Raw genomic sequence first — 26,213 nt, forward strand, 5'->3', positions numbered from 1 at the left:
TGGTTAATGAAGTGCTCCACAAAATGGCTTCAGTTGAGCCGTGACACCAAAATTAATTACAAAGTGAAAATAGCTTTTGTAACCTCTTTATGGAGAAGTGTGTGTTCACGTGTGCTTTGTGTGTGTGTGTGTGTGTGTGAGTGTGTGTGTGTGTGTGTGTGAGTGTGTGCTCTCGTTAGTGGGTACACTGAGTGTAACATGGAGAAGGGATCTAATAAAGCCTCACATAATGTGTCCATAGAAACTATTTCAGGCAAACATTAGCTGTACATGTGTTAGCACAATTCGATGTAGTATATAAGTGTTAGGATCTTTGTGTTTAGAACAAAATAAAAGGCCACATTAAGTCCACGAGAAGTAGTAATGTCATAGATTTTTAGTAAAGTCATAGAATGTAGTAAAGTCATAGAATGTTGTAAAGTCATAGAATATAGTAAAGTCATAGTGCATAGTAAAGTCATAGTGCATAGTAAAGTCATAGTGCATAGTAAAGTCATAGTGCATAGTAAAGTCATAGTGCATAGTAAAGTCATAGAATATAGTAAAATCATAGAATATAGTAAGGTCATAGACTATTTCTTTCCCATATCTTTGTCTTCTACAGAGAGGCGAAGTGATTTTTGGTGGCCCCGAATGAAATAGAAAAAAATCAGCTAAACAGTGAAACAAACTAAAATGACTCCATTTATTTAAAACCTAGTGCACTACAACAATAGCATTGGGGAGAAGTTTCGCTTTTTTTTTTCTAAAAAAATTGTTTAGAGTCATAAGCGGAGCCCCCAAATCGGAAGTCCTAGGTGGCTGCCTACTTTACCTATGCCTAAGGCATAACTGTCTGGTCTGTCTACCTGCCATGCATCTTCTTTTTTGAAGTAACGTCTGTATTATATAAGAAAAGATAAGATGTCGGTAACCGTCTCTGAATTTGTGTGAAAATATTTATTTATTTATTATTATTATTATATTATACTGATATTATTATTATTATTATTATCATTTGTTCTTTTTTGTTCTAGCTCTACTCTTCCTTACATAAATTTACCCATATTTATCATCATACTCTACTCTTTAAAAAAATATATAAAAATCTTGCATTGGAGATATCATGACCATGAAGTATTTTTTAAAATGAAACTCTTAATCTATAACAAAAAAAAATCCAATTAGTGTAATAATAAATCCTAATCTGATTTCCAAATATTACATTTTTTAGAAAAAAAATGAAGATAGAAGCTCTGTTTTTTTATAATTGTTTCTTTTACGTGTATTTATGTGAAAAGGGAAATAACTACATTAAGTCAACATACCAGAACTTATCGTTCTTGGCTGCTAACTTTGATCTTTATCTTAGGTTATAATCTCACCATCATGTTCTAGAAGTTTTGTCTCCATAACACCATAACAATCAAAGACGCTGATAGACGAGACCACCAGGCCTAACAGGCCGCATACTGCAGTAGAATTCAGTTAAAATACAACCGGTGAAATCAAGACGAACAAAACTACTAGAAGAACTGTCACGTGGTCCTAAATGTTTATATTCACGCATGTGAATATCACAGAAACCTCATAGTTTAAAAGTGAAAGTAGTTTTAAAATGCCATGGGGTTAACTCACACAACATACAACCATTAAACGTAAACAAGCAAAACAAAAAAAAACTTTTTATAAGGGAAATCAACGCACAATCAATGCCATATCTCTCAATACTGCAGTGTTGGGCTATATCTTCCCTTTTTTATAAAACAAAATTATTAACTACTGCTAATTGATAAACTATTTGGCTAATTTTTTTTATTGATTCGTGTATTGTCTTCGACTATGAATAATTGGACAAAATTTCATCTTGATACATAATTGGGAAGTGGAAGAAAAAACTTGTGAAAGAATCCACCCAGACAGACAGAAGTAGCTTTGTCCAAACATTTTAATACACACTTATATCGTACTAGTATATTTTTACTATTAGATAAATCAATTTAGAACGAAACTATCTAGTATCTCGCACTTTTCTCAGGGATTATCACAGATGTCATGATGTCATTTGAACAAGATGTAAGGACTAAATGGTGAGCCCTCCCTCTACACAATAACACACACACACACACATTCAATTGGCCCGAAGTAATATAATTTGTCAGTCTTAATAAAACGCTGAGAAATTTTCAGTAGCAATCTGACCGATTAGGAAACGTGTAGGCGAGTTCCAAATGACTTCAAGTCCTGACTTATAGTGCATCATAAGGTTTCATTTTCATTAAGTTTTTTTTTTTTTTTTAACGATTCTCAACTTTAACTGGACGTGATGTACGCTGGATTCGCCAGTGGGGGGGGGGGGTCAACTAACTGGGAGAGACGTTCAGACTCAGCCAGCTAGAGGCATTGTCATTACGTAACAATTGTCTCTCTCTCTCTCTCTATCTCTCTATCTCTGCGTTGTCAACAGCTTATACACACCATCTGGATTCTATTTTAAAGTTCAGGTATCATGTGTGTCAGTCACTCAAGCGAGTATGAACGTAGCCCCTTGCATCGCGACCAAAATGTAATAAACAACTCGGTACACTTGTGGTGAACGATCGTTGACTTGTCGCCCCAAACTGCTGGTAGACATCTACACCGCTGGTAGACATCTACACTGCTGGCAGACATCTACACCGCTGGTAGACATCTACACCGCTGGTAGACATCTACACTGCTGGTAGACATCTACACTGCTGGTAGACATCTACACTGCTGTAAGACTTGAAATAACTGGAATCACTTCTTTTGTGAACAATAATAACTTTATGACTTTATTAAAGTGTACACAAAATATCAACTTGTGAACAATAAAAAACTTGATGACTTTATTAAAGTGTACACAAAATATCAACTTGTGAACAATAAAAAACTTGATGACTTTATTAAAGTGTACACAAAATATCAACTTGTGAACAATAAAAAACTTTATGACTTTATTAAAGTGTACACAAAATATCAACTTGTGAACAATAAAAAACTTTATGACTTTATTAAAGTGTACACAAAATATCAACTTGTGAACAATAATAACTTTATGACTTTATTAAAGTGTACACAAAATATCAACTTGTGAACAATAATAACTTTATGACTTTATTAAAGTGTACACAAAATATCCACTTGTGAACAATAATAACTTTATGACTTTATTAAAGTGTACACAAAATATCAACTTGTGAACAATAATAACTTGATGACTTTATTAAAGTGTACACAAAATATCAACTTGTGATGAAATGAAACAAATGTAGTAAACTTAAGTCATACTAAATAAATGATATTTTAAACAAAATCTAACTCACTGCAATATAACACTTCTTTTCAGTCTGGCGTTCTGGAGGCGTCTGACTGTCCAAACTAAGACCGCTGACGACAATGCAATTTTTCTTGCATCATGCACAACCAATCGCTAACCTCGTCCCACCGTCACCATAGAGACACACACAGGCACACTCCATAACAACACTACGGCTCAAGATATACATCAAGTGTTAAATTTTTTAGGAAAATAGTTAGAGCCAATTTTGAAAATAGAAAAGAAAATAGTCGATATCTGTGAATATTCGTGTCGTGTAGGGGTAAAATTCAATCAGTGGGGTGTAAGCTTAATGAAGGAATGTTACCTAGAGTTATCGCTTTATGGCACTCTAGCATAAACAACGAAGATACTATAAAGAAACACTGAGGTATAATAGGTCCTAGACTTTATTTACAAGACTATCATGTGCATTATACATTGTTCTTAATAATTAGTGTTCAATAGGTTTAAAATGAACCAATACATAAAGCTAGGCATAGCTAGGTAACATACAATCTAGATCATAAGTAATTTGTCAATGAGAGCTAAGACATTATCCCAATACAATACATGAAAAATACATCCCCCACAAAAACACAGTTCTGACCAAGACCAGATCAGCACACCAACTGACTAGACTGACCACTAGATACTCTATCAACCCCCTGAAAAACCCTGATAAAAGCAAACACACACACAATCTCACATCCCTCACACCCCCGCTCTTGACAGAAGGGCCGGATATCCCCAGGTCACGGGCTGGATATGGGCATCACTGACTCTCCAACCCTGGTCTAGTGAAATTTCTGAATCCATTTAATGGAATCTTAGTCAATTAATTGAATGTACCATGATACATTTACCTTACCCAATCATAAAACAGATTTTAATAATAATAATAACAAAGATATCACTTCCACAATCCAGCCACATCATAGACTATATATATACAGGACTGCCAACTGTGCGCACCACGCCTATATTATTCAATTCAATAAGTCCCGTACACCGAGGCGTCCTTGGTTGCAGTGTAGTGTTAGAAGAATGACTTCCGGTGAATTAGTTTACTATATAAAGAAACCATCACTAAAGATAAACACTACGTTCAAAATATTTTGGTAACAGTGCGATAGACATTGCCAGATTTTTATAACAACAAAATCTGATTTACCAACTTAAAAAAAGATCTTTTACATAGATAGTGTTCTAACTAGTTTATATATATCATTAAAAACCCATTAAGCACTTTTTTTCCAAAAACAAATTATAGTGGTGTGTATGGTCGTATATGTAGATATAGTTTATAGCCATAGGTCACTAAGTCTGGGTCAAATGAATTTTTATTGAAGTAGAAACAATGATTAGAATTCTATTAGGTGAAAAAAAGTTTGGAACAATCAATTTTTGTATGGCTTTTAGAATAATTGGATGTTATTTAGGATTTAATTAGTTTAAAAAATAAATAACTTGAAGAGCTGAAAGTTTTATGCATATTTTTCAATTAGTCATAAATACACGATTGCTTGTAATTTTTAATGGCTTCATTCTCCATTGATATATATATATATATATGTATATGGCTCCTTCTCTCTCGTAAGACAATGGATGCGCCCAGATGAATCACTGGCTTTGGTTACGTCTTGAGACGGGGCAGAATCTGGAGTGGATGATCAAGCCAATTCTGGATCGGCAGAGTTTGCCACAGTTCGAGCATTTATATTCATCTGTCCTAGGGCTCACTGGCAGGGCAGTTTTCTTTTTCTTTCTATTGACCGATGCAGCTTCATTTCTTTTGCATTCAGCAAAGTTCGTACCAGCACGTACACTCTGTCTCCATGCTGTCCGGTCTTGGGTTATCTCCTCCCACATACTTTGGTCGATGCCCATGGCTCTCATGTCTCGCTTGCAGACATCTCTGTAAGTTAGTCTTGGGCGGCCCTTGGGTCTGGCCCCCTCTGCTAGCTCAGCGTACAGGATGTCTTTAGGGATTCTTCCATCTGGCATGCGAGCGACATGACTGAGCCAGCGTAGTCTTCTCTGTTGAAAGAGAGCATAGATGTTGTGCATGTTGGCCCGTTTCAAAGCTTCTTGGTTGGTGACACGATCCCTCCAGGAGATGCACATTATGCTTCGCAGGCAGCGTAGGTGGAAGCTATTTAACCTGTGCTCTTGACGCATGTAAGTTGCCCAGCTCTCACTGCCATAGAGAAGTGTGCTCAGAATGCAGGCATTGTAGACAAGGATTTTTGTTGCCGTGCTCAATTTGGTATTTTCCCACACACGCTTAGAGAGTTTTGCCATTGTTGCAGAAGCCTTCCCTATTCTTTAAGTCAACTCAGTGTCTAAGTTTAGGTTGCTGGCTATTGTTGTTCCCAAGTATGTGAATTCCTGCACCACCGTAAGTGTGTGATTTACAATGTGTATTGTTATGACATGATTAGGAAATCGTTATTTGTTTCGGGAATAAGGGGAAAGTTTTAATTAGCGACAAGTGACGTGACAGATCTTTAAAAAATAAAAACGCTCTAAGCGACGCAAAAAAGGAAGACGCTTCTTGTAGAGCATTAAAATAGATACAGATTTACGGACATAGCTGACATCGGACGATTCCCTTCTTGATTATTAAATATCGTTATAGAACAACATCAGCGTCGACTACATATTTGATTGTTTTGGCCTTTCGCCGGTGTTATTGAAGTAGTTTGAGTTCAGCGTTACTTCCAGTCAGATCTACACTAGACATATCAACACCGCGCGGAGGCTTTAACAGTATCACTGGTATTTCTGCAACATCTTGTGCCATGATTTCAGTCTTGGAGAGACTAATTGTGAGGCCAAACTCTTGACAAGCAGCTGCCAGTGCATTCACAAGCCTCTGTAATCCTTCTTGTGAATGAGATATTAGTGCGGCATCGTCTGCGAACAGCAGTTCTCTTATCAAGATACGCTGTCTCTTCGTTTTGGCTTTAAGGCGTGCCAGATTAAATAGCTTTCCATCGTATCTACTGTGGATATATATTCCATCTTCCAGGAATTTGAATGCGCTGGTGAGTACAACTGAAAAGAAGATGCCGAATAGTGTTGGAACCTGAGATGAACTCCTATTGAAAAATCAGAGCAGGAAGGACTAGTCCTCCCGTAGTGCTCTGGCAAGAAACTTAGCCGTCCGGCGTAGTGCCTCATAGCTACCATACAAGTCGAGTGACTGCACAGGCAAGTCCCCCCTTAGCTCGCGGAGCTGGGGACACTCGTACAAGACATGCGACACTGTTTCGACGCTCTCTCCACAGTGACGGCATCGGGAGTCAAAGTTAGTGCGGAACCGGGCAAAGTATGCCCCAATAGGACAATGTTCCGTCCTGCACTGCGCAACTATTGACTGCTCTGACCTCCTCAGTCGCCACCATGGATCGTGTTGGAGCCAGAACACATCCTTGTTTTACTCCGCTCTTGATGGAGAATGGCCTAGAGGCGGAACTGTCAAACTGTACGGTGCCCTGCATGTTTTCATGAAGAGCTGACACTAGTTTCCGTAGCTTGTTTGGACAGCCGATTCTCTCTAATACGGCAAACAAGCCGGTTCTGCTGACAAGGTCGAACGCCTTGGTCAAGTCAATAAAAGCTATAAATATATATATATATATAATGCATACTGCATGCTATCTTAAAAAAAACAACTACAAATACATTTTAAAAAATAGGTATACAATCTAGATGTAAATAAAAGTTGGTAAAGATGCCAGTGTGTAGGCTCAGGGACTCACTATTGTTATTTTTTTTTTAGACTGACTCACTCACAGACTTAACTTCTATCACCCATTATAGGCCTATAGGCTACCTAAGTAAAAAATGACACTCTCAAAACTGTATTGACTCTTTCATTAATCGCTTATTTAACTCAATGTAAAAAGAAATTGTCAAATGTGATGAAAAGAGAAATATATTATCCAAGCTGCATCATCATTCAAACATCGTGAATGTCATAAATAAGTTTATACCGGAAGTACCTCGTCTCGAACGAAACTTATGCTTAGTTACCCTTAGTGTTGGCAGTCCTGTTTATATATAGTCTATGAGCCACATATATTCACAAAAACAATTTGTTATTCAAACATTAGGTTGGTAATGTATTTTCCCAGCTTTTACACAGTATGTTTTATTTATTTCTTTTATTTTTCTATTAGTTTTTAATAATTATTATTTTTTTAGTTTGAGTTTATCATTAAGAGCTTCAGCATAAGAGGATAACTATTGTCATTGCGAGGCCGATGTCCGAGGGGCCAAAACAGAAGAGGCTTGAGTTTCAAAAATAATTAAACTGAAATTTTAGCAGAATTTTTTTTTAATGTAGACCTATATATACTTTATATATCTTTATATATTTTTATACTATATTATACTTTTTTTTTTTTTTTGATATATCTCAAAAATCTTAAAGCAACGACTACAGTCTTCACTCTTCAAGTATATTTATATCTAATGGCTGCGGATTCGCGCTAACCTGAAACATTGTTAACTTCGATAAAGTCCAGTAGGGAATCGGCGCCATTATCCCGTTGATCGTTGGAAAGGCTATTGTCCAGCGAACAGGCTTAGACCGGGAGCTTTTTACCCCAAGTCATGTCTGAGGACTCGCAGCAGTAAAGGCAATGAGCCGAGTTTTGGAACAGTACCGCGTACACAGCGCTCTACGCCTCGTTCCTGGTTCCCACACTCTATAAGTGGCTGAGGGCAGCGCTAACCATCGGGCGTTACCTCATATTACTTTTATGCCTCCTATAGACCTATACTATAACCGCCATGTTCCGTGCAGGGACCGCCACTCTTGCTAATGGGACACTAATGTCAGTGCTGCGGATTTTTGGACTGGGTTGCTGGCTTTTGTTCCATCCCCACCCGTTCCTAGCCTATCTAGTTCCACTACTAGACGTTTCTAAGGAGACGTTTCCACGGAGGTGCCACGCTGAGGCGACGGGGACTGAACCCTCCATGACCCAATTTGAGTTCTCTGGGATGTGAATGCGTCTGAGTTGACAACCACTGCCACGATGCCAATGTTCTTGTGTTACATTTATTGTGTATTATTAGTATGATTAAAGATGTCTTGATATTGCTTGAGTCCTTGCATTACTTCCTATCTCGCTTGACTACTACTAGAGCACAACAGTAAATAATAAACACAAACTGAGTCCATGTTCAGCAGGCACTATATGTATAGTTATTGAATAAGAAATAAAATAACAATTTGCTGGCAATTCCAGCCACCAGCAAGTACATATCAAATCCAGTGAAACACTCCTAGGTATACAATTTATATGAAATCCCTAAATCATTTACATTATATACTATTACAGCGGAGAAAATACATACATCTACTTACTCCGCAGAGGCCCAAAAATAACTGAGGTTTTCACCTCGTGGTCAGTTACAGACCAATAATTTTCTCGTGAAAAAAGCACTAGATAGTCAAATGATTACTAAGTCACTTCATGTCACAGTGAGCCTCAAACGAGTGTGTGACAACTCCCCCACCAACAGCTAAAGAAAACCCATATATTTTCTTAATGCCAAAACACATTTATACACTTTGTTGAGATCTCACAAACTTAGTGCTATTGTGGGTAGTGTGGATAGTGTGGATAGTGTGGCCATTTGGTTGTCTTTCTAAGCGGTTTGAGTTCGAATTTTGACTTGAGCTGTGTGCTTGCTACACCCCTAAGACATCACAGAAACCTCTCCCACTTCCCCACTTCCCCAAGCATCCACAAGTTTTGACCCTAGCACACTCTGTATACTATAACATGATAGATGCACTCTATACAAATTACTTCCATGTATATATATAGGCAGGCAAAAATGAGATGATATACTTATATACTATACTTATATGCCATGAATGCAAATCTCCTATGGTATTTAGTTTGAGGTCTTCATGTTGATTTTTTCTCTATTCAGTTATATACCCAGGTATCTCGTTGGTTTCTTGCTACTAACTTTGCTAAAGTTGACTAGTGGAAGTTATTCATTCAATATTAAAACATAATGATTATCTGGTCTTCAGGCATCTGGAAGTAAAACAATATACAGGAAATTCATGGGATCAAAACAAGCTCAATAACTCTAAGCGCAATAACTCTAAGCTCAATAACTCTAAGCTGTATGCAGAGCCAGGACATCTGGCCTTCTAAATCATCCCGCGACATCGCCACCACGACATTCCCCCCCCCCCCACACACACACACCCAAAATTCTCTCCAAGACGTATTTCTGATAATATTTCTAGCGCTCTATACCTGCCACATCTTTCAAGGTCAACTTGGAATATAAATCAAAATCAAACGGAAGTTTTCAGAGGCGTAGCTAGGCTGATTCCAAATTTGAAAATCTCCCCGGTCCCCACTTGAGGGTGATGCCAAATGAGTGTCCGAAATTTTTTTACATTAAATATCACGCCATTATCTAATGTCATGATGTCAAATGTCAAAATGTAGGGGCCCCTATTGAGGTAAGGCTCCTCCCTCAAATCCTTAGCTACGACACTGGAAGTTTTCTTATGTTTCATGCTCTTGTTCCTTGAAGTGTATATGTGTGTGTGTGTGTTCAAGGTAGCGCCAAGGTAAGGGGAGTGGTTGTTTCTGTGGAAACCATGAGTGGGTCTGCCCTAATGAATTGAATACACCTATATCAGTTTAGTTGTAACTATTTGGAGCTACAAACCAACGACCGAGCTACATAACTTATGTGTAGATGTAATGGTTTCCTTAAACCACCAATGTGTTTATTTAGAACCCAGACCATTTATTTCCTATATAGACAGTTGAATAATCGTACCATCAGTCTTACCATCAGTCTTACCATCAGTCTTACCATCAGTCTTACCATCAGTGACTTGATTCGATGATTTCAAATTAGTTTAACATCAACAAGAAAAACGTCTCGATGGTGTGATAGTTTTATTGTGAATAAAAAAATTGTTTACATAAGATTTTTGTTATGAATTGTTTGGAACAACTTTTGAAGGTTGACAATATAATATTTAAAAAAAGAATACATTTTATGGATATAGGGATTTACTGTATTTATTACATACATATTTAAAATTAAAATGAGAAAAAAACATAAATATAGCTAGTGAACAGCACGGGTATACTCATGTGTCAAAAGCGGCCTTGCCAAACGATTGGTCCCATAAATTGATTGTATATAAGCAAACGTAGGGTTCTATAACCTATTGTATTTTTTACATGTTTACATCTGAATCTTTGTGGATGCGAGTTGTTGCCTCTAACGTTGCATGATCTCCCCCAAAAAATGAAGTTGTAAATGTTCCTTTGTGAAAGTTATGAGACTCAGCAACGTTTCTGAAGTGTCTGTGCCAAACTGGCGAGAAAATCAGTCATTTGACTGCATCTCCTGGCAGAGCTTTCTACTTATTTGTTATTACAACCTCTAAGGACTATAAAAAGAAAATATAAGTCTTATGTTGTTAGTTAATCTCTTTGTGTTTTAAGATATTTGAAACTCACAGAGGCACGGTGTACGTGTTTAAGCGATTCAATGATTTTGAAATATGTGGCTAATAGTACACAGTTAAATCTGTAAACATATTTTAGGAATGTTAAGGCGAGTCAAATCACGTTTACGGGACACTGACATTTAGTATGGCCCATTTGGTAGCCCCACCGGCACAGTTGGGCACCGGCCCACCGGGCATTAAGTCCGCCTCTGATGCCAACATAGATAGATCTACACTGTGGTCAATACTGAGCATGCGTCACATTGATATGTCATAGTCGAATGTAAGATTAATTCTGATTAAATGCGTTTCATTTTGACATCACTATTACTTTTACATTTTCAGCTGTTAAATGATCTCAAATTTAAATGAACCAATAGATTGGATTTTAAATAATAATAATAAAAATAAGCTAAACAACAATATTGTTAAAGAATTAACGTACTATAACCAGAATGTTTAAACTGTAGCTAATAAACTTCTTATAGTTTCAGTATGCCCTCTCTAAACTCTAACTATTTCCATGTCTATTATTTTTTCCTCTTCTTTACGGCACTAATTATCCATCTTGTGTGTCAATAATTTGAATACTCAGAGATGCAACTATGAATGGGCTCAAACGAAACTGTCGCCATATTTGTAAAAACTTCATCCCGACTTCGTATAGCTCGAAGATGTCACAGAGAATATGTCATCCAAGGGAGATCAGCGATTCAGAAATAAATAGTAGTAATTAGTAATCAAATGTTTTAAAAGTTGTATTTGTATGTTCTTTTGTTTCTTTGGGTGTTAATCTTTCAACATTCATGTTTTGTTTTATTTATTTTTTTTGTAATATTTGAAATGGTTTTAAAGGCCCAGAAGACACAGCTTCTTGTGAGATAGCACAGTCTGCGTGTACTAAACTAATAACTTTTTTTACTCCTGCAACTTTTTCACTAAAACATTTAGTTTGCTTCTCATATTACAGTGTCATCAGATCATGACAAATTTGCAAAACAAGTATCTTTAATACTTCTCTGACAAAGCTACGAACCAACATCAATAACTCCTAATAGAAAAAATGTAATGCCAACTTTGAATGAAAGACGTAGCCCCAGTTTTCTTGCGGTACGTCCCTTTCAAATAAAACAAATGTTGTGGCTCCTGTTTCAACAAGAAATTGCTTATTAACTCTTTACTGAGTCAGTTTTTAACAGCTGAGTCATAGGTAAATAGATGGGTCAAGGTCCTATAGCGAGGTAATTGGTATAATGCGGATCTAGTGTTCTACATTATGTAATGTGCTTTTTTTTTTAATGCAGTGATCTTTGAGTTCATAGGATATGTGATTGTTGTAATTACCACGAGAGAAGAAGCTTTTATGTAGATAGATAGATATACTAAGCTACAGCTGAGCCTGTATTTCATAAATTTGTACTTTTGAATAAAGGCTTCTATCAAATGTTAAATTATCAATAATAAATATTTCTTTTAGAAAGAGTATTTGTTTGGTTCTGTTCCCAAACGTCCAACAGATTGGTTTTGGATGACCACTGACGAAAATCAAGTTGACATTTCTTAGTCAGTCTCCAAGTTCCGATGTCTACGCACTCAACATAAACTAACACAACATACACTGCATACAGTTAGGTACATTCAACTTAAGCCTACGTGTTTTATGTCCCTGTGGGCGTAGATCATATCCAGGTTTTACTTGCATTCAGCTTATCAAACAATCAATCACGTATAGGTTAAAGGTCAGCGTGATTGTTAATGAAAGATTTACAATTTTCCCATGGTTTGCATGAGCTTATCAATAGTCTTCCCAGCCACTCACTATCAGAATGAAAGTCTTATACACATTAAGTTGATTATTACATTCACAGCATTTCACTATAGTTCCTTCCAGGAGATGGAGTGTACCTATCTTTGTTAAACCTAGATAGATATCCAAAATAATCCTCAGAATTGCGAATCCTCAAAATGGAAGCTTCAGTTTTGGTTCGACTCTGTTAATATTTACAATATATATGTACTTGTTACACCTGCATACTTTGTAGCCAGATTTCTCTGACTGGCTAGAACGCAGTATAAACTCCCTGGGCCTGGAGAGACGAGAGCAACACGTAGATGACCCATATGCCCAATGGCACAACTCCAGTCAAATATTTTTCTAGTTTTGGACCGCCCAGCTCCGCGAAATGAAATCTGGCCATGCGTCTTCTAACGACTAGTACAAGAAGTACTAAAGTGGCGCAGATGGTGAAGAGTGTCACACTTAGTCCGACTGTTCCAGAAGGATGATAAAAGTCTTTTCCCTGGTGAAAAAAAAAGACTAAATATTAGTAACAAATATAACAATACAAACATCAGTGTGTTAGAATCCTAAATCGAAAAACAAACGAACAACACATTGAGAATAGAGGGTGTGCAGCTGAGTGGTAAAGCACTAGGTTCTCGAGCAGAGTAGTCTCTGGTTCGAATCCAGGCGAAATCTAGAATTTTGAGGGTTATTAGAAAAGTTGTCGAGTCCAATGGAAGCAAGCCCTTGTATGTAGCAAGATGTTCAGCCTGGACCATGGGATGAAAATCGTGTTCAGATTGAACAATATTCGTAATTTCTAAAATATATCTGCGGCCAATGTGTTAATTGCCCAGACAGAGTTGCATCTGGAACTGGTTGACTTTAAATTTCAAGTGATTCAGAAATTGAAGTCTCCTTCGTGTTGCTTGCAGAAACTTTTCTAAATCTCAGAAAAAAAAAAGGGTTTACAATGATCACAATAATTACAAGCACTTATTTGTGGGGACAAACCTTTTCAGTGATGAATCGTGCGAAACCTAGTTTACGTAATAGTCTCACGATGAGTATTTAGAATGCTAGATTCAGTGCTTCCACTGGGTGTCTTATCTATGCAGCCGGATATTTGAACGTTGGCTTAGGATACACTTCTCATGAACTTTGATACACACCAGATCAACGAGTTTCTAAACCAAAATGGTTTATTGACCATTTCCTTTATTTAAATTTTATATTGATGTGGCCCGAGACACGAGTGTCGAAAGATTTTACGATTTGTAGGCAGAATAAGTGTGGGCATCACTGCTGTATACGATTAAAATAGAAATGCCCTAAATGGTCTGGGCACTCACAATGTTTGGGACATTGAAAAGAACACAAATATTAAAACCACATCAAGTTAATCTCCACAGACAATAAATAGATGTATGTATAAGTAGGTAACCAATGTAAAACAACATCTAATGATAAAATAGAGAGAAGTAAATCAATGATGAAAAGAAGCTACTGACATGTTAGTTTCCCTTTGTAATCTTATGTTACACCATAAAAACTAAAGACAACAGAGATGAACGGTCCCTCTGGTTGACTCACCTGGAGGTTCCAGTATACAGACGCCAACAGCCAGGGAAGGCCCAGCCCAAGGAAGACATTCACACTATTACTTCCGTTGATGTTCCCAATGGATGAGTCGGCCCATTTTTCGTTGATGGCCGCGCACCTGGAGGCGAAGGCATCGGGCATGCTAGTTCCAAGAGCAACAAAAGTAATGGCTGAAAGTACAGGAAACAAACATCTAGTCACTTTCTTAAAGAGACATCCTTGGTTTTAAGAGACGAGGATGTGAGATAGCCAGGAAACAAACATCTAGTCACTTTCTTAAAGAGACATCCGTGGTTTTAAGAGACGAGGATGTGAGATAGCCAGGAAACAAACATCTAGTCACTTTCTTAAAGAGACATCCATGGTTTTAAGAGACGAGGATGTGAGATAGCCAGGAAACAAACATCTAGTCACTTTCTTAAAGAGACATCCGTGGTCTTAAGAGACGAGGATGTGAGATAGCCAGGAAACAAACATCTAGTCACTTTCTTAAAGAGACATCCGTGGTTTTAAGAGACGAGGATGTGAGATAGCCATGAAACAAACATCTAGTCACTTTCTTAAAGAGACATCCGTGGTTTTAAGAGACGAGGATGTGAGATAGCCAGGAAACAAACATCTAGTCACTTTCTTAAAGAGACATCCGTGGTTTTAAGAGACGAGGATGTGAGATAGCCAGGAAACAAACATCTAGTCACTTTCTTAAAGAGACATCCGTGGTTTTAAGAGACGAGGATGTGAGATAGCCAGGAAACAAACATCTAGTCACTTTCTTAAAGAGACATCCTTGGTTTTAAGAGACGAGGATGTGAGATAGCCAGGAAACAAACATCTAGTCACTTTCTTAAAGAGACATCCGTGGTTTTAAGAGACGAGGATGTGAGATAGCCAGGAAACAAACATCTAGTCACTTTCTTAAAGAGACATCCTTGGTTTTAAGAGACGAGGATGTGAGATAGCCAGGAAACAAACATCTAGTCACTTTCTTAAAGAGACATCCGTGGTTTTAAGAGACGAGAATGTGAGATAGCCAGGAAACAAACATCTAGTCACTTTCTTAAAGAGACATCCGTGGTTTTAAGAGACGAGGATGTGAGATAGCCAGGAAACAAACATCTAGTCACTTTCTTAAAGAGACATCCGTGGTTTTAAGAGACGAGAATGTGAGATAGCCAGGAAACAAACATCTAGTCACTTTCTTAAAGAGACATCCGTGGTTTTAAGAGACGAGGATGTGAGATAGCCAGGAAACAAACATCTAATCACTTTCTTAAAGAGACATCCGTGGTTTTAAGAAACGAGGATATGAGATAGCCAAAGGATGCCATAACATAGACAAGGAATGTAATACACATCTGAATACCAGATGAATAGGAGCACCATATAAAACAAGCAAAATATAAAAAAAAAATACTTTAAAAAAAAACAGAGCTTATAAAAGGAAAACAACTGTACATTTATAGCCATAAGATTTTTATTTCCCTTAAACAATATCGAACGTAATTAATAAATAACTGATAATTAATTGATTTGTTAGTAGTTTATTTTAAATCGATTCATGTTTTGTTAGGTACAATAACTAATTGTGTATTGTTTCAACTTCATACGTAAATGGGTGTGGTAGCAATAACGGTTTCAATTATTTGACGGTTGAAAAACTTACATATTTAGCCATAGCATTAAATACTGGATGATTAATTTCCCTTGTTGGTATCAAACTAAGTAATAAATTACCAGTAATTAATTGACTAATTGGTAAATTGAGTGCGTTGATATAAACTGTATAAAAGAGCTATAAATACAATAGACGCATGCAATCGAATACTGAAAGACAAGTATTACGCAGACAAGAAAATGAAAGGAGTTCAATAAGACTTGTAGGCGGTTCTTGCAGACTAGGAGGCGCGGTGACTGAGCAGTAAAGCGCTTGGCTTCCGAACCGATGTCCTGGGTTTGAATCCTGTTGAAGACTGGGACTTTCAACTTCGGGATCTTTGGGCGCCTCTGAGTCTACCCAGCTCTAGTGGGTACCTGACATTAGTTGGGGAAAAGTAAAGGCGTTTGGTCGTTGAGATGGCCATATGACACCCTCGTTAACCGTTTGCCACAGAAACAGATGACCTTTACATCATATGCCCTGTAGATCACAAGGTCTGAAAAGGGAACTTTACTTTTTTTCTATTTTAACTTGCAGACCAGTTTTAATTAACACATTAAGCAGCACACTATTTGTAGCCTAGGTCAGTCTTACATAGCCTACTAGCAAATAAACACCAACTGATCTTTAAATATGTTTTTATTGATGCTTCGGGCTTTCCTTCAGATTTGAAGATTATTACTCCCTAGCCGCAAGATGGCTGAAGATGGAGGCGAGCAGGGTTCAAACCCAGGACCATAAAGATTAGTGATAGACAATACAAGCGTATGCCACATGACCAGGAACGGTTTTTTAAATATATTTTTGAAACAAAATTTTTAATTCAAATTTTGTGTAAAAGGCCACAATAAACATTTGCACCAACGAGTCACATTGTTAACTTCATGGAATGAATTTAACAAACATCATTACATGATACTATTTATGTTATGGAAAACAAAACAAGTGAACTCTTTACCTCATCATTAAATATCAAAGTTTACTCTCTATTCGTTTCATTATGTACGAGATTTAATCTAGTTGTGTTAATGATGCTTCGAGATTATACATTTACAAATTCATTAAGACACTAAAGAGTTGGCATCTCTGTCACAGAGGTTCTAAAACTGGACGGGCGGTGGCTCTTCTACAACGCTTTGAAGTTTTCAGCATTTACGTGAACGACTGACAGACAAACAGCACAAAACTAAGAGAGCGATGTGGGTTGTTGTTTTTAAGCATGAAAACCGTTTTAAAAAAAAATATTTTTAATCAGATCAAGACAATATTTTGTACATTTATCATTCATGTAGGATACACAACATTCTGAAAGACTACCACTCTCAAGACCCACCTCAAAAAGAACTTAAAATCAGATACAAATAAATGTGGACAAAAATATTACAATTTGTAAGCCCAACTAACAATAAATACTTGATCGGTTTACGCAGGGATGTGAAGAATGGAATGTCAAGAATGAGATGTGAAAAAAATGTCATCTCAGTTTAGGCTCGAACCATCAGCTTTTCGGTTAACAGCTGAACGCGTTGGCCGACAGCACCATAGAGACAAATACAAATATGCAGCACTCTTTATCAATTTTCAAACTAAAAAAACAACACCATATAGTTGAATCATGAACAGCTTGTAGCGGCATCTCTCTCGCTCTCTTGTAGCCCTGGGGTTTTTCCGTCTTTAATTACAGCTAATCTATAGATATTTTATTTTCGCATTTTCTTATTGTTTTTTTTTTAAAGTAGTCAAAATCTTATCTTGTCTATCGATCAGAAAATTGAACTACAGTAAATTTGTTATTGATTTCTTGTAATCAAATGAAACTTTGACCTGCTTACCTGTGATGTAATCGGATAGGCCAACCAGGCAACCAAATATTTTGGCCATGTCGCTGACTATAGCGGTCAGTAGTGCAATCACAGCTAGAGAAGATAAAAACGTGGGCCAGCCCCCTCCCACTGAGGGTGGAGGTAAACAAGCAAACAGAACCTGCAGAAATAAGATTGAGACCAAAAAAAAAAAGGATAGAATATAAAATGAACAGAAAAACGCCTTCATTATTTAGTTAGTTACTCATGGTCTTTCTAATGACGTGCCAGACAGCATACGTTTAGGATTTCAAATGAGAGCAAACTTTGGTGAACACAGCAGCTCGCAGAGATAAAGAATAAGAAGAGGACTATTGGTATTAAAGTAGACCTGAATATAACCTGTGGGAGGGACGGTGGATGAGTGGTACCATGCTTGGCTCCCAAACTGGGGGTCCCGAGTTCAAATCCTGGTGAAGACTGGGATTTTATATTTCTGGATCTTTGGGCGCCTCTGAGTCCACCAATCTCTAATGGATACATACACCGTAGCACGAGTTATTGGTTGTAGCCATTCTCTAGTCAGTTTACTGAGTTTTTAAGTTATACAGTTCTTGTACATCTTTTAAAGTTTTAAACTTTTTTTGTTTTACATACAAAAATATTTTTTTTTGACACAAGATCGTTTACAGCGCCATCTGTAGCAATGCTTGACAGAGTATCGCCAAACTTTGGTCTCCATTTGTCTGATGAACATGTCTATTTGGTATCTGTAGCAGTGCTTGACAGAGTATCGCCAAACTTTGGTCTCCATTTGTCTGATGAACATGTCTATTTGGTACCTGTAGTAGGTATCGTATTTTCAAAAAAAGTAAATGTAATGTTTTGTCTTGCTTTTTTGTTGGGCTATAATCTCTAGTATCTAGATCTAAAATTAATACAAATTTAAACTCTTGATCTTGTGTTGTTGGGTTTGTTTGTTTTTTTTGTAATTTTAAGTTATAAAAACAAGCACAATATAAAAAAAAAACTATTTAAAATAATTATCTGAGGAGAGGAACTCAATATTTCCAGCCATACCTTTCAATGCTTTAAGAGTTATTTCCCTTTTTAGATGTCAAAATTAATTAATCACCACTGTTCATTTGTTTATTATTCGTTTTAATTGATTCGCTTTCTATTAGGATCAATACATAATAGTGCAAAGTTTCACCTTGATTCGAGAATGGGAAAATGGGAGAAATAACGTGTAAAAAACGTGTACCAGACACACAGACAGAGAGAGAGAGAGAGAGAGAGAGTTGATATTAGCTTTGTACCAGACACACAGAGAGAGAGAGAGAGAGAGAGAGAGAGAGAGAGAGAGAGAGTTGATATTAGCTTTGTACCAGACACACAGACAGAGAGAGAGAGAGAGACAGAGAGTTGATATTAGCTTCGTACCAGACACACAGACAGAGAGAGAGAGAGAGACAGAGAGTTGATATTAGCTTTGTACCAGACACACAGAAAGAGAGAGAGAGAGAGAGAGACAGAGAGTTGATATTAGCTTTGTACCAGACACACAGACAGAGAGAGAGAGAGAGAGACAGAGAGTTGATATTAGCTTTGTACCAGACACACAGACAGAGAGAGAGAGAGAGACAGAGAGTTGATATTAGCTTTGTACCAGACACACAGACAGAGAGAGAGAGAGAGACAGAGAGTTGATATTAGCTTTGTAACAGACACACAGACAGAGAGAGAGAGAGAGACAGAGAGTTGATATTAGCTTTGTACCAGACACACAGACAGAGAGAGAGAGAGAGACAGAGAGTTGATATTAGCTTTGTAACAGACACACAGACAGAGAGAGAGAGAGAGAGAGAGACAGAGAGTTGATATTAGCTTTGTAACAGACACACAGACAGAGAGAGAGAGAGAGACAGAGAGTTGATATTAGCTTTGTAACAGACACACAGACAGAGAGAGAGAGAGTTGATATTAGCTTTGTAACAGACACACAGACAGAGAGAGAGAGAGAGTTGATATTAGCTTTGTAACAGACACACAGACAGAGAGAGAGAGAGTTGATATTAGCTTTGTAACAGACACACAGACAGAGAGAGAGAGAGAGAGTTGATATTAGCTTTGTAACAGACACACAGACAGAGAGAGAGAGAGTTGATATTAGCTTTGTACCAGACCCACAGACAGAGAGAGAGAGAGAGAGAGAGTTGATATTAGCTTTGTACCAGACACACAGACAGAGAGAGAGAGAGTTGATATTAGCTTTGTACCAGACACACAGACAGAGAGAGAGAGAGAGAGAGAGAGTTGATATTAGCTTTGTACCAGACACACAGACAGAGAGAGAGAGAGTTGATATTAGCTTTGTACCAGACACACAGACAGAGAGAGAGAGAGAGATAGAGAGAGAGAGTTGGTATTAGCTTTGTACCAGACACACAGACAGAGACAGAGAGAGAGAGAGAAAGAGAGAGAGAGTTGATATTAGCTTTGTAACAGACACACAGACAGAGACAGAGAGAGAGAGAGAGAGAGTTGATATTAGCTTTGTAACAGACACACAGACAGAGACAGAGAGAGAGAGAGAGAGAGAGAGAGAGAGAGAGTTGATATTAGCTTTGTAACAGACACACAGACAGAGACAGAGAGAGAGAGAGAGAGAGAGAGAGTTGATATTAGCTTTGTACCAGACACACAGACAGAGACAGAGAGAGAGAGAGAGAGAGAGAGAGAGTTGATATTAGCTTTGTACCAGACACACAGACAGAGAGAGAGAGAGAGAGAGAGAGAGAGAGAGAGAGAGTTGATATTAGCTTTGTACCAGACACACATAGAGAGAGAGAGAGAGAGAGTTGATATTAGCTTTGTAACAGACACACAGACAGAGACAGAGAGAGAGAGAGAGAGAGAGAGAGAGAGAGAGAATGAGAGAGAGAGAGTTGATATTAGCTTTGTACCAGACACAAATAGAGAGAGAGAGAGAGAGTTGATATTAGCTTTGTAACAGACACACAGACAGAGAGAGAGAGAGAGAGAGAGAGAATGAGAGAGAGAGAGAGTTGATATTAGCTTTGTAACAAACATGTGTATGATGCATGGACTACCTGCACATATTTTGTTTCAAAACTCATATTTTTATTTGGGAAGTCAAGACATTGGAGTTGGTTATCCCCATTTTCTTTGAGGCGCTAGACACACCACAATTGTCTCACTTATGTCTCAGTAGCAGAATACATTTGCTTTGCAACCTTCAGCTTTTAACAAAATGACCAGAAAGAATCGCACGCGATGTTATTTATTATTGAAAGCAAACATCGGACTAGAAGACTAGGCTTTTTCTTATTATTTGTTATTGAAAGCAAACATCGGACTAGAAGACTAGGCTTATTCTTATTATTTGTTATTGAAAGCAAACATCGGACTTAATATTATTATTTATTTTAAAGCGAACATCGGACTCAAAGACTAGCCTTAATATTATTATTTGTTCTTGAAAGCAAATATCAGACTAGAAGACTAGTCTTGTTATTATTATTTGTTATTGAAAGCAAACATCGGACTCAAAGACTAGCCTTATTATTATTATTTGTTATTTAAAGCAAACATCAGACTAGAAGACTAGTCTTATTATTATTATTTGTTCTTGAAAGGAAACATCAGACTCGAAGACTAGTCTTATTATTAGTATTTGTTATTGAAAGCAAACATCAGACTCGAAGACTAGTCTTATTATTATTATTTGTTATTTAAAGCAAACATCAGACTCGAAGACTAGTCTTATTATTATTATTTGTTATTTAAAGCAAACATCAGACTCGAAGACTAGTCTTATTATTATTATTTGTTATTTAAAGTAAACATCAGACTCGAAGACTAGTCTTATTATTATTATTTGTTATTTAAAGCAAACATCGGACTTGAAGACTAGTCTTATTATTATTATTTGTTCTTGAAAGCAAACATCGGACTCAAAGACTAGTCTTATTATTATTATTTGTTATTGAAAGCAAACATCGGACTCAAAGACTGGCCTTATTATTATTATTATTTGTTATTGAAAGCAAACATCGGACTCAAAGACTGGCCTTATTATTATTATTTGTTCTTCATGCTGCTGATATGGGCATGTGAGAAACAACGCGAGAAGTGTGGGGAAGGAGGGCGGGGAACGTAGTGGACATGGGAGCTGTGGGGAGGGGGGAAGCCAATGTGGACATGAGAAGTGTTAAAAAAAAAACTTATCGTTTATGCGCACGCTGTAAATGCCAAATGCCGAAGGCTTAATAGTTAACTCAGAGCTCAGACTGTCTGGCCATGTGCAATAGTGGTGTTCCGACCCGGATGTGACGTCAAGATGAAACTGCTGCATTATTAATTAAGGCGAAATAAGCGTCTGTTGTAATATTATTTGAACATTAGACAGCTGCCTTTAAAATAAAGGAGTCAATAAATGATGTTTTAAATTTGCTTCAGCAGTTACATTGTTTCCCACCGTCAACATATTTAATATATATTATATATAATAATATATATATATATATATTACACTTTATATATACACATTTAAGCAAAGAAAAAGTCTGAGAAAAGAAATTCTAAATACTTGAATATACTAGATCCCAGAAGAAGAATATTTAGGTTCACAACACTGAACTCATATAAATAGATTTGTTAAACCAAAAGTGTGAAAGAAGTTAAACGAAACAACTAAATCTATAAGCAAATGAACCTCGACAGACGGCTCGAGATCCGTTAAAACTGTTAAGCATTGATTAAAATGAGAAAACTAGATACATCTCGGGGGCACATGAGGGCATCACGAGGGCACATAAGGGCATCTCGAGGGCACATAAGGGCATCTCTAGGGCACAAAAGGGCATCTCGAGGAATTTCCATTTATGGGAGTTCTTTCTATCGTCACCGGCTGTTGCGTATCAATCGATTTGTACAAATCAGCTCACGTCGGTCTGTCTGTACATTTTGTACACGGTATTGCTGCTACTTCCCATTCTCGGATTAACTTTGCACAAATTTGTTCTTTGTACCTAACAACAGACGAATCAACCAAAAATTAACCAATTAATAATTTAATTAGCGGTAATAAATCAATTTTGTTTGATAAGGAAGAATGAAATATATCAAACAGTATTGAGATTATATGACTGTAAATGTGCAGTTCTTCCCCTTCTACACGATTTAATTTTTATTTTAGTTTTTTTTTTTTAAATTGTGCTTGTTTTTCTTGTTAACATGACAGGAAGATACTAGTAGAGGTAATATGTAGTAGGCAATGTTCAGAATCTCGTCACCGCTTAATACTTATTGGTTAATGTGTAAACATTGAAAGAAAAGGGCTTAGAGTCTACAATACCACTCGTACATGACAAGCCAAGACGTGGTTTATTATCTCCTATATATTGATATTGCCATTAACTAACAAAGAACTTATTGTTACAAATCTTCTACCTTCCAGAAAAAGGTTACAAAATGTAAAATGTAGTCAACATAGTTGGCAGCTTCCAGGTTTCCTCCGTTGACGTTCATGGCAGACTGGAACTGCTCCCCCCAGGTGCTGGTGTCTAACTTCAGACTGTCCAGATTCTTTTGAGTTTTACTGGCGATACGAGCTACCATTCGGTCGAACTCTGAAAAAAAAAAAACACTAAATCTATGTTTTTCTTCTTTTTTTTTTTATTTCAAGACATCAATTTCATTCATAGAAAGAAAACAAAGTACACATTGAATATATGCTTCAATAGTTGTCATATAATTTGTAAAAAGTGGCCACATTTTTGTAACTCAGCTTCTTGGTCCAAGTTGTCCAAATCTTAGTCCACAACACTCATGGCGAGAGAAAAGAAAAAGACTTACAACGTAGATTTTTTTTTTTAAAGCAACAACTTAAAAAACTTGAAGTAACAACTTCAAGTAACAACTTAAAGAAAAAATCTAAAGAAACAGTTTAAAGAAACATTTAATAACGAAAAAAACTTGAAGGAACAGCTTGAAATAAACACCTTGAAGTAACAACTTCAATTAAGAAGAAACAAAATTGGAAGTTACAACTTGAACTCACAACTTGAAGTTACTACTTGAACTCACAACTTGAAGTTACAACTTGAACTCACAACTTGAAGTTACAACTTGACGTAACAACTTGAAGTTACAACTTGACGTAACAACTTGAAGTTACACCTCGAAGAAGTTAGTAAAAACTAATGAAGGCGGAGAAAAACTTTGCACATAATAACAACACGCCTGGATGCAGGGCCGGTCCTACAGATTGCGGGGCCCTATGCGAAACGGATTGAGTGGGGCCCAGTCTGGGTATGAATAAGGATAATAAGTGAAAATTAAGATTTTATATTAGAAAATAAATTCGTCTTTGCATTTTTTCATACTTTACTAAGTATGAAATCACAGTCAAATTAACTTTACGAGCCATCTACAGTAGATGATAGTTTTCCAACAAAAAGCCGATAAACATTCATTTTGTCTTTTAGATTTACGATCGACCAGCAAAATATCGCTTTTGATTTTTTTTAAGAAGTCGAGATAGATTTAGTTCTAGATTTGTATGCTAGTGACTATTAAAGTTAATTAAGTATTTGAACTTCTTGTTTTGGTTAAAACTCACCTTATAATTACATTTTTATTAAACGAAAGTTGATAAAGACATTTTGTTTTTAAATCGCGAGTAGGATTAGCATTTTCCTTAATAAATGACACACCGAGATAACAATTTTGTCTATTTTTCAGGAGATGTTTATGAGTTTTGAGAAGATTTGAATAATTTCAGGAGATTTGCATTACTTTTTAGTATATTTTGCAATTTCAGGAGATTTCAAGGAGCTCCTGGAAAATCAAGGGGCCGCTGTAACCCTTTAATAATAAGTTAAAATGGTTTACACCTAGAATTAGCGCGGGGCCTATGAAAGTGCGGGGCCCATTGCAGCCGAATAGGTTGCAGTGGCCTAAGGCCGGCCCTGCCTGGATGAAACTGTAGTTGTACAAGATAGTAGATGGAATTCCTAAGACATTGTACTCGAAGTAACGTTAATTAGTTCTGTACGTCAATGAGACACAACGTGACTAATTCAGTGGTGTATCTATTAGTTCCATGACTAGTTTAGTGGTGTATCTATTAGTTCCATGACTAGTTCAGTGGTGTATCTATTAGTTCCATAACTAGTTCAGTGGTGTATCTATTAGTTCCATAACTAGTTCAGTGGTGTATCTATTAGTTCCATAACTAGTTCAGTGGTGTATCTATTAGTTCCATAACTAGCTCAGTGGTGTATCTATTAGTTCCATAACTAGTTCAGTGGTGTATCTATTAGTTCCATGACTAGTTCAGTGGTGTATCTATTAGTTCCATGACTAGTTCAGTGGTGTATCTATTAGTTCCATGACTAGTTTAGTGGTGTATCTATTAGTTCCATGACTAGTTCAGTGGTGTATCTATTAGTTCCATGACTAGTTCAGTGGTGTATCTATTAGTTCCATGACTAGTTCAGTGGTGTATCTATTAGTTCAATGACTAATTTAGTGGTGTATCTATTAGTTCAATGACTAGTTCAGTGGTGTATCTATTAGTTCCATGACTAGTTCAGTGGTGTATCTATTAGTTCCATGACTAGTTCAGTGGTGTATCTATTAGTTCCATGACTAGTTCAGTGGTGTATCTATTAGTTCCATGACTAGTTCAGTGGTGTATCTATTAGTTCCATGACTAGTTCAGTGGTGTATCTATTAGTTCCATGACTAGTTCAGTGGTGTATCTATTAGTTCAATGACTAGTTCAGTGGTGTATCTATTAGTTCCATGACTAGTTCAGTGGTGTATCTATTAGTTCCATAACTAGTTCAGTGGCGTATCTATTAGTTCCATAACTAATTCAGTGGTGTATCTATTAGTTCCATAACTAGTTCAGTGGTGTATCTATTAGTTCCATAACTAGTTCAGTGGTGTATCTATTAGTTCCATGACTAGTTCAGTGGTGTATCTATTAGTTCCATGACTAGTTCAGTGGTGTATCTATTAGTTCCATAACTAGTTTAGTGATGTATCTATTAGTTCCATAACTAGTTCAGTGGTGTATCTATTAGTTCCATAACTAGTTCAGTGGTGTATCTATTAAATCCATAACTAGTTCAGTGGTGTATCTATTAGTTCCATAACTAGTTCAGTGGTGTATCTATTAGTTCCAAACTTAACAATGCTTTTTTTTTTACCTTTTTTTTTGAACTAGGGAACAGCTCATGGAAACAGTGTCCAGCTTGTTGAAACAGTGGCCAGTTTTTGGAAATAGTGTCCAGCTTGTTGAAACAGTGGCCAGCTTTTTAAAACAGTGTCCAGCTTGTTGAAACAGTGGCCAGCTTTTTAAAACAGTGTCCAGCTTGTTGAAACAATGACCAGTTTATTGATATAGCGACCAGCTCATTGAAACGCTGTTATGGAATGTGTGTGTGTGTGTGTTAAACGGTGAGGTTGGAAGAGGTTAGCGATCGGTTGTGAATGCT

The 26,213-nt window shown here is 36.9% G+C and overlaps 1 protein-coding gene across 1 annotated transcript in view; it reads right to left on the bottom strand.

The window, feature by feature from the left end:
- Window positions 1–10,272: 10,272 nt before the first annotated feature.
- The window catches only part of LOC106069638 (sodium/calcium exchanger 3-like), a 46,202-nt gene continuing 30,261 nt past the window's right edge, over window positions 10,273–26,213 (bottom strand). Inside the window, exons 11-14 of the mRNA XM_056020736.1 lie at window positions 23,158–23,336; window positions 17,713–17,863; window positions 14,215–14,393; window positions 10,273–13,138 (exon numbers count right to left, since the gene is read on the bottom strand). Coding sequence (XP_055876711.1) covers window positions 12,899–13,138; window positions 14,215–14,393; window positions 17,713–17,863; window positions 23,158–23,336 — 749 coding nt within the window. The 3' untranslated portion in view covers window positions 10,273–12,898. The remainder of the gene's footprint in view (window positions 13,139–14,214; window positions 14,394–17,712; window positions 17,864–23,157; window positions 23,337–26,213) is intronic.

Source organism: Biomphalaria glabrata, chromosome 2 (genome assembly GCF_947242115.1).
Source record: "Biomphalaria glabrata chromosome 2, xgBioGlab47.1, whole genome shotgun sequence".
Taxonomy (NCBI): Eukaryota; Metazoa; Mollusca; class Gastropoda; family Planorbidae; genus Biomphalaria; species Biomphalaria glabrata.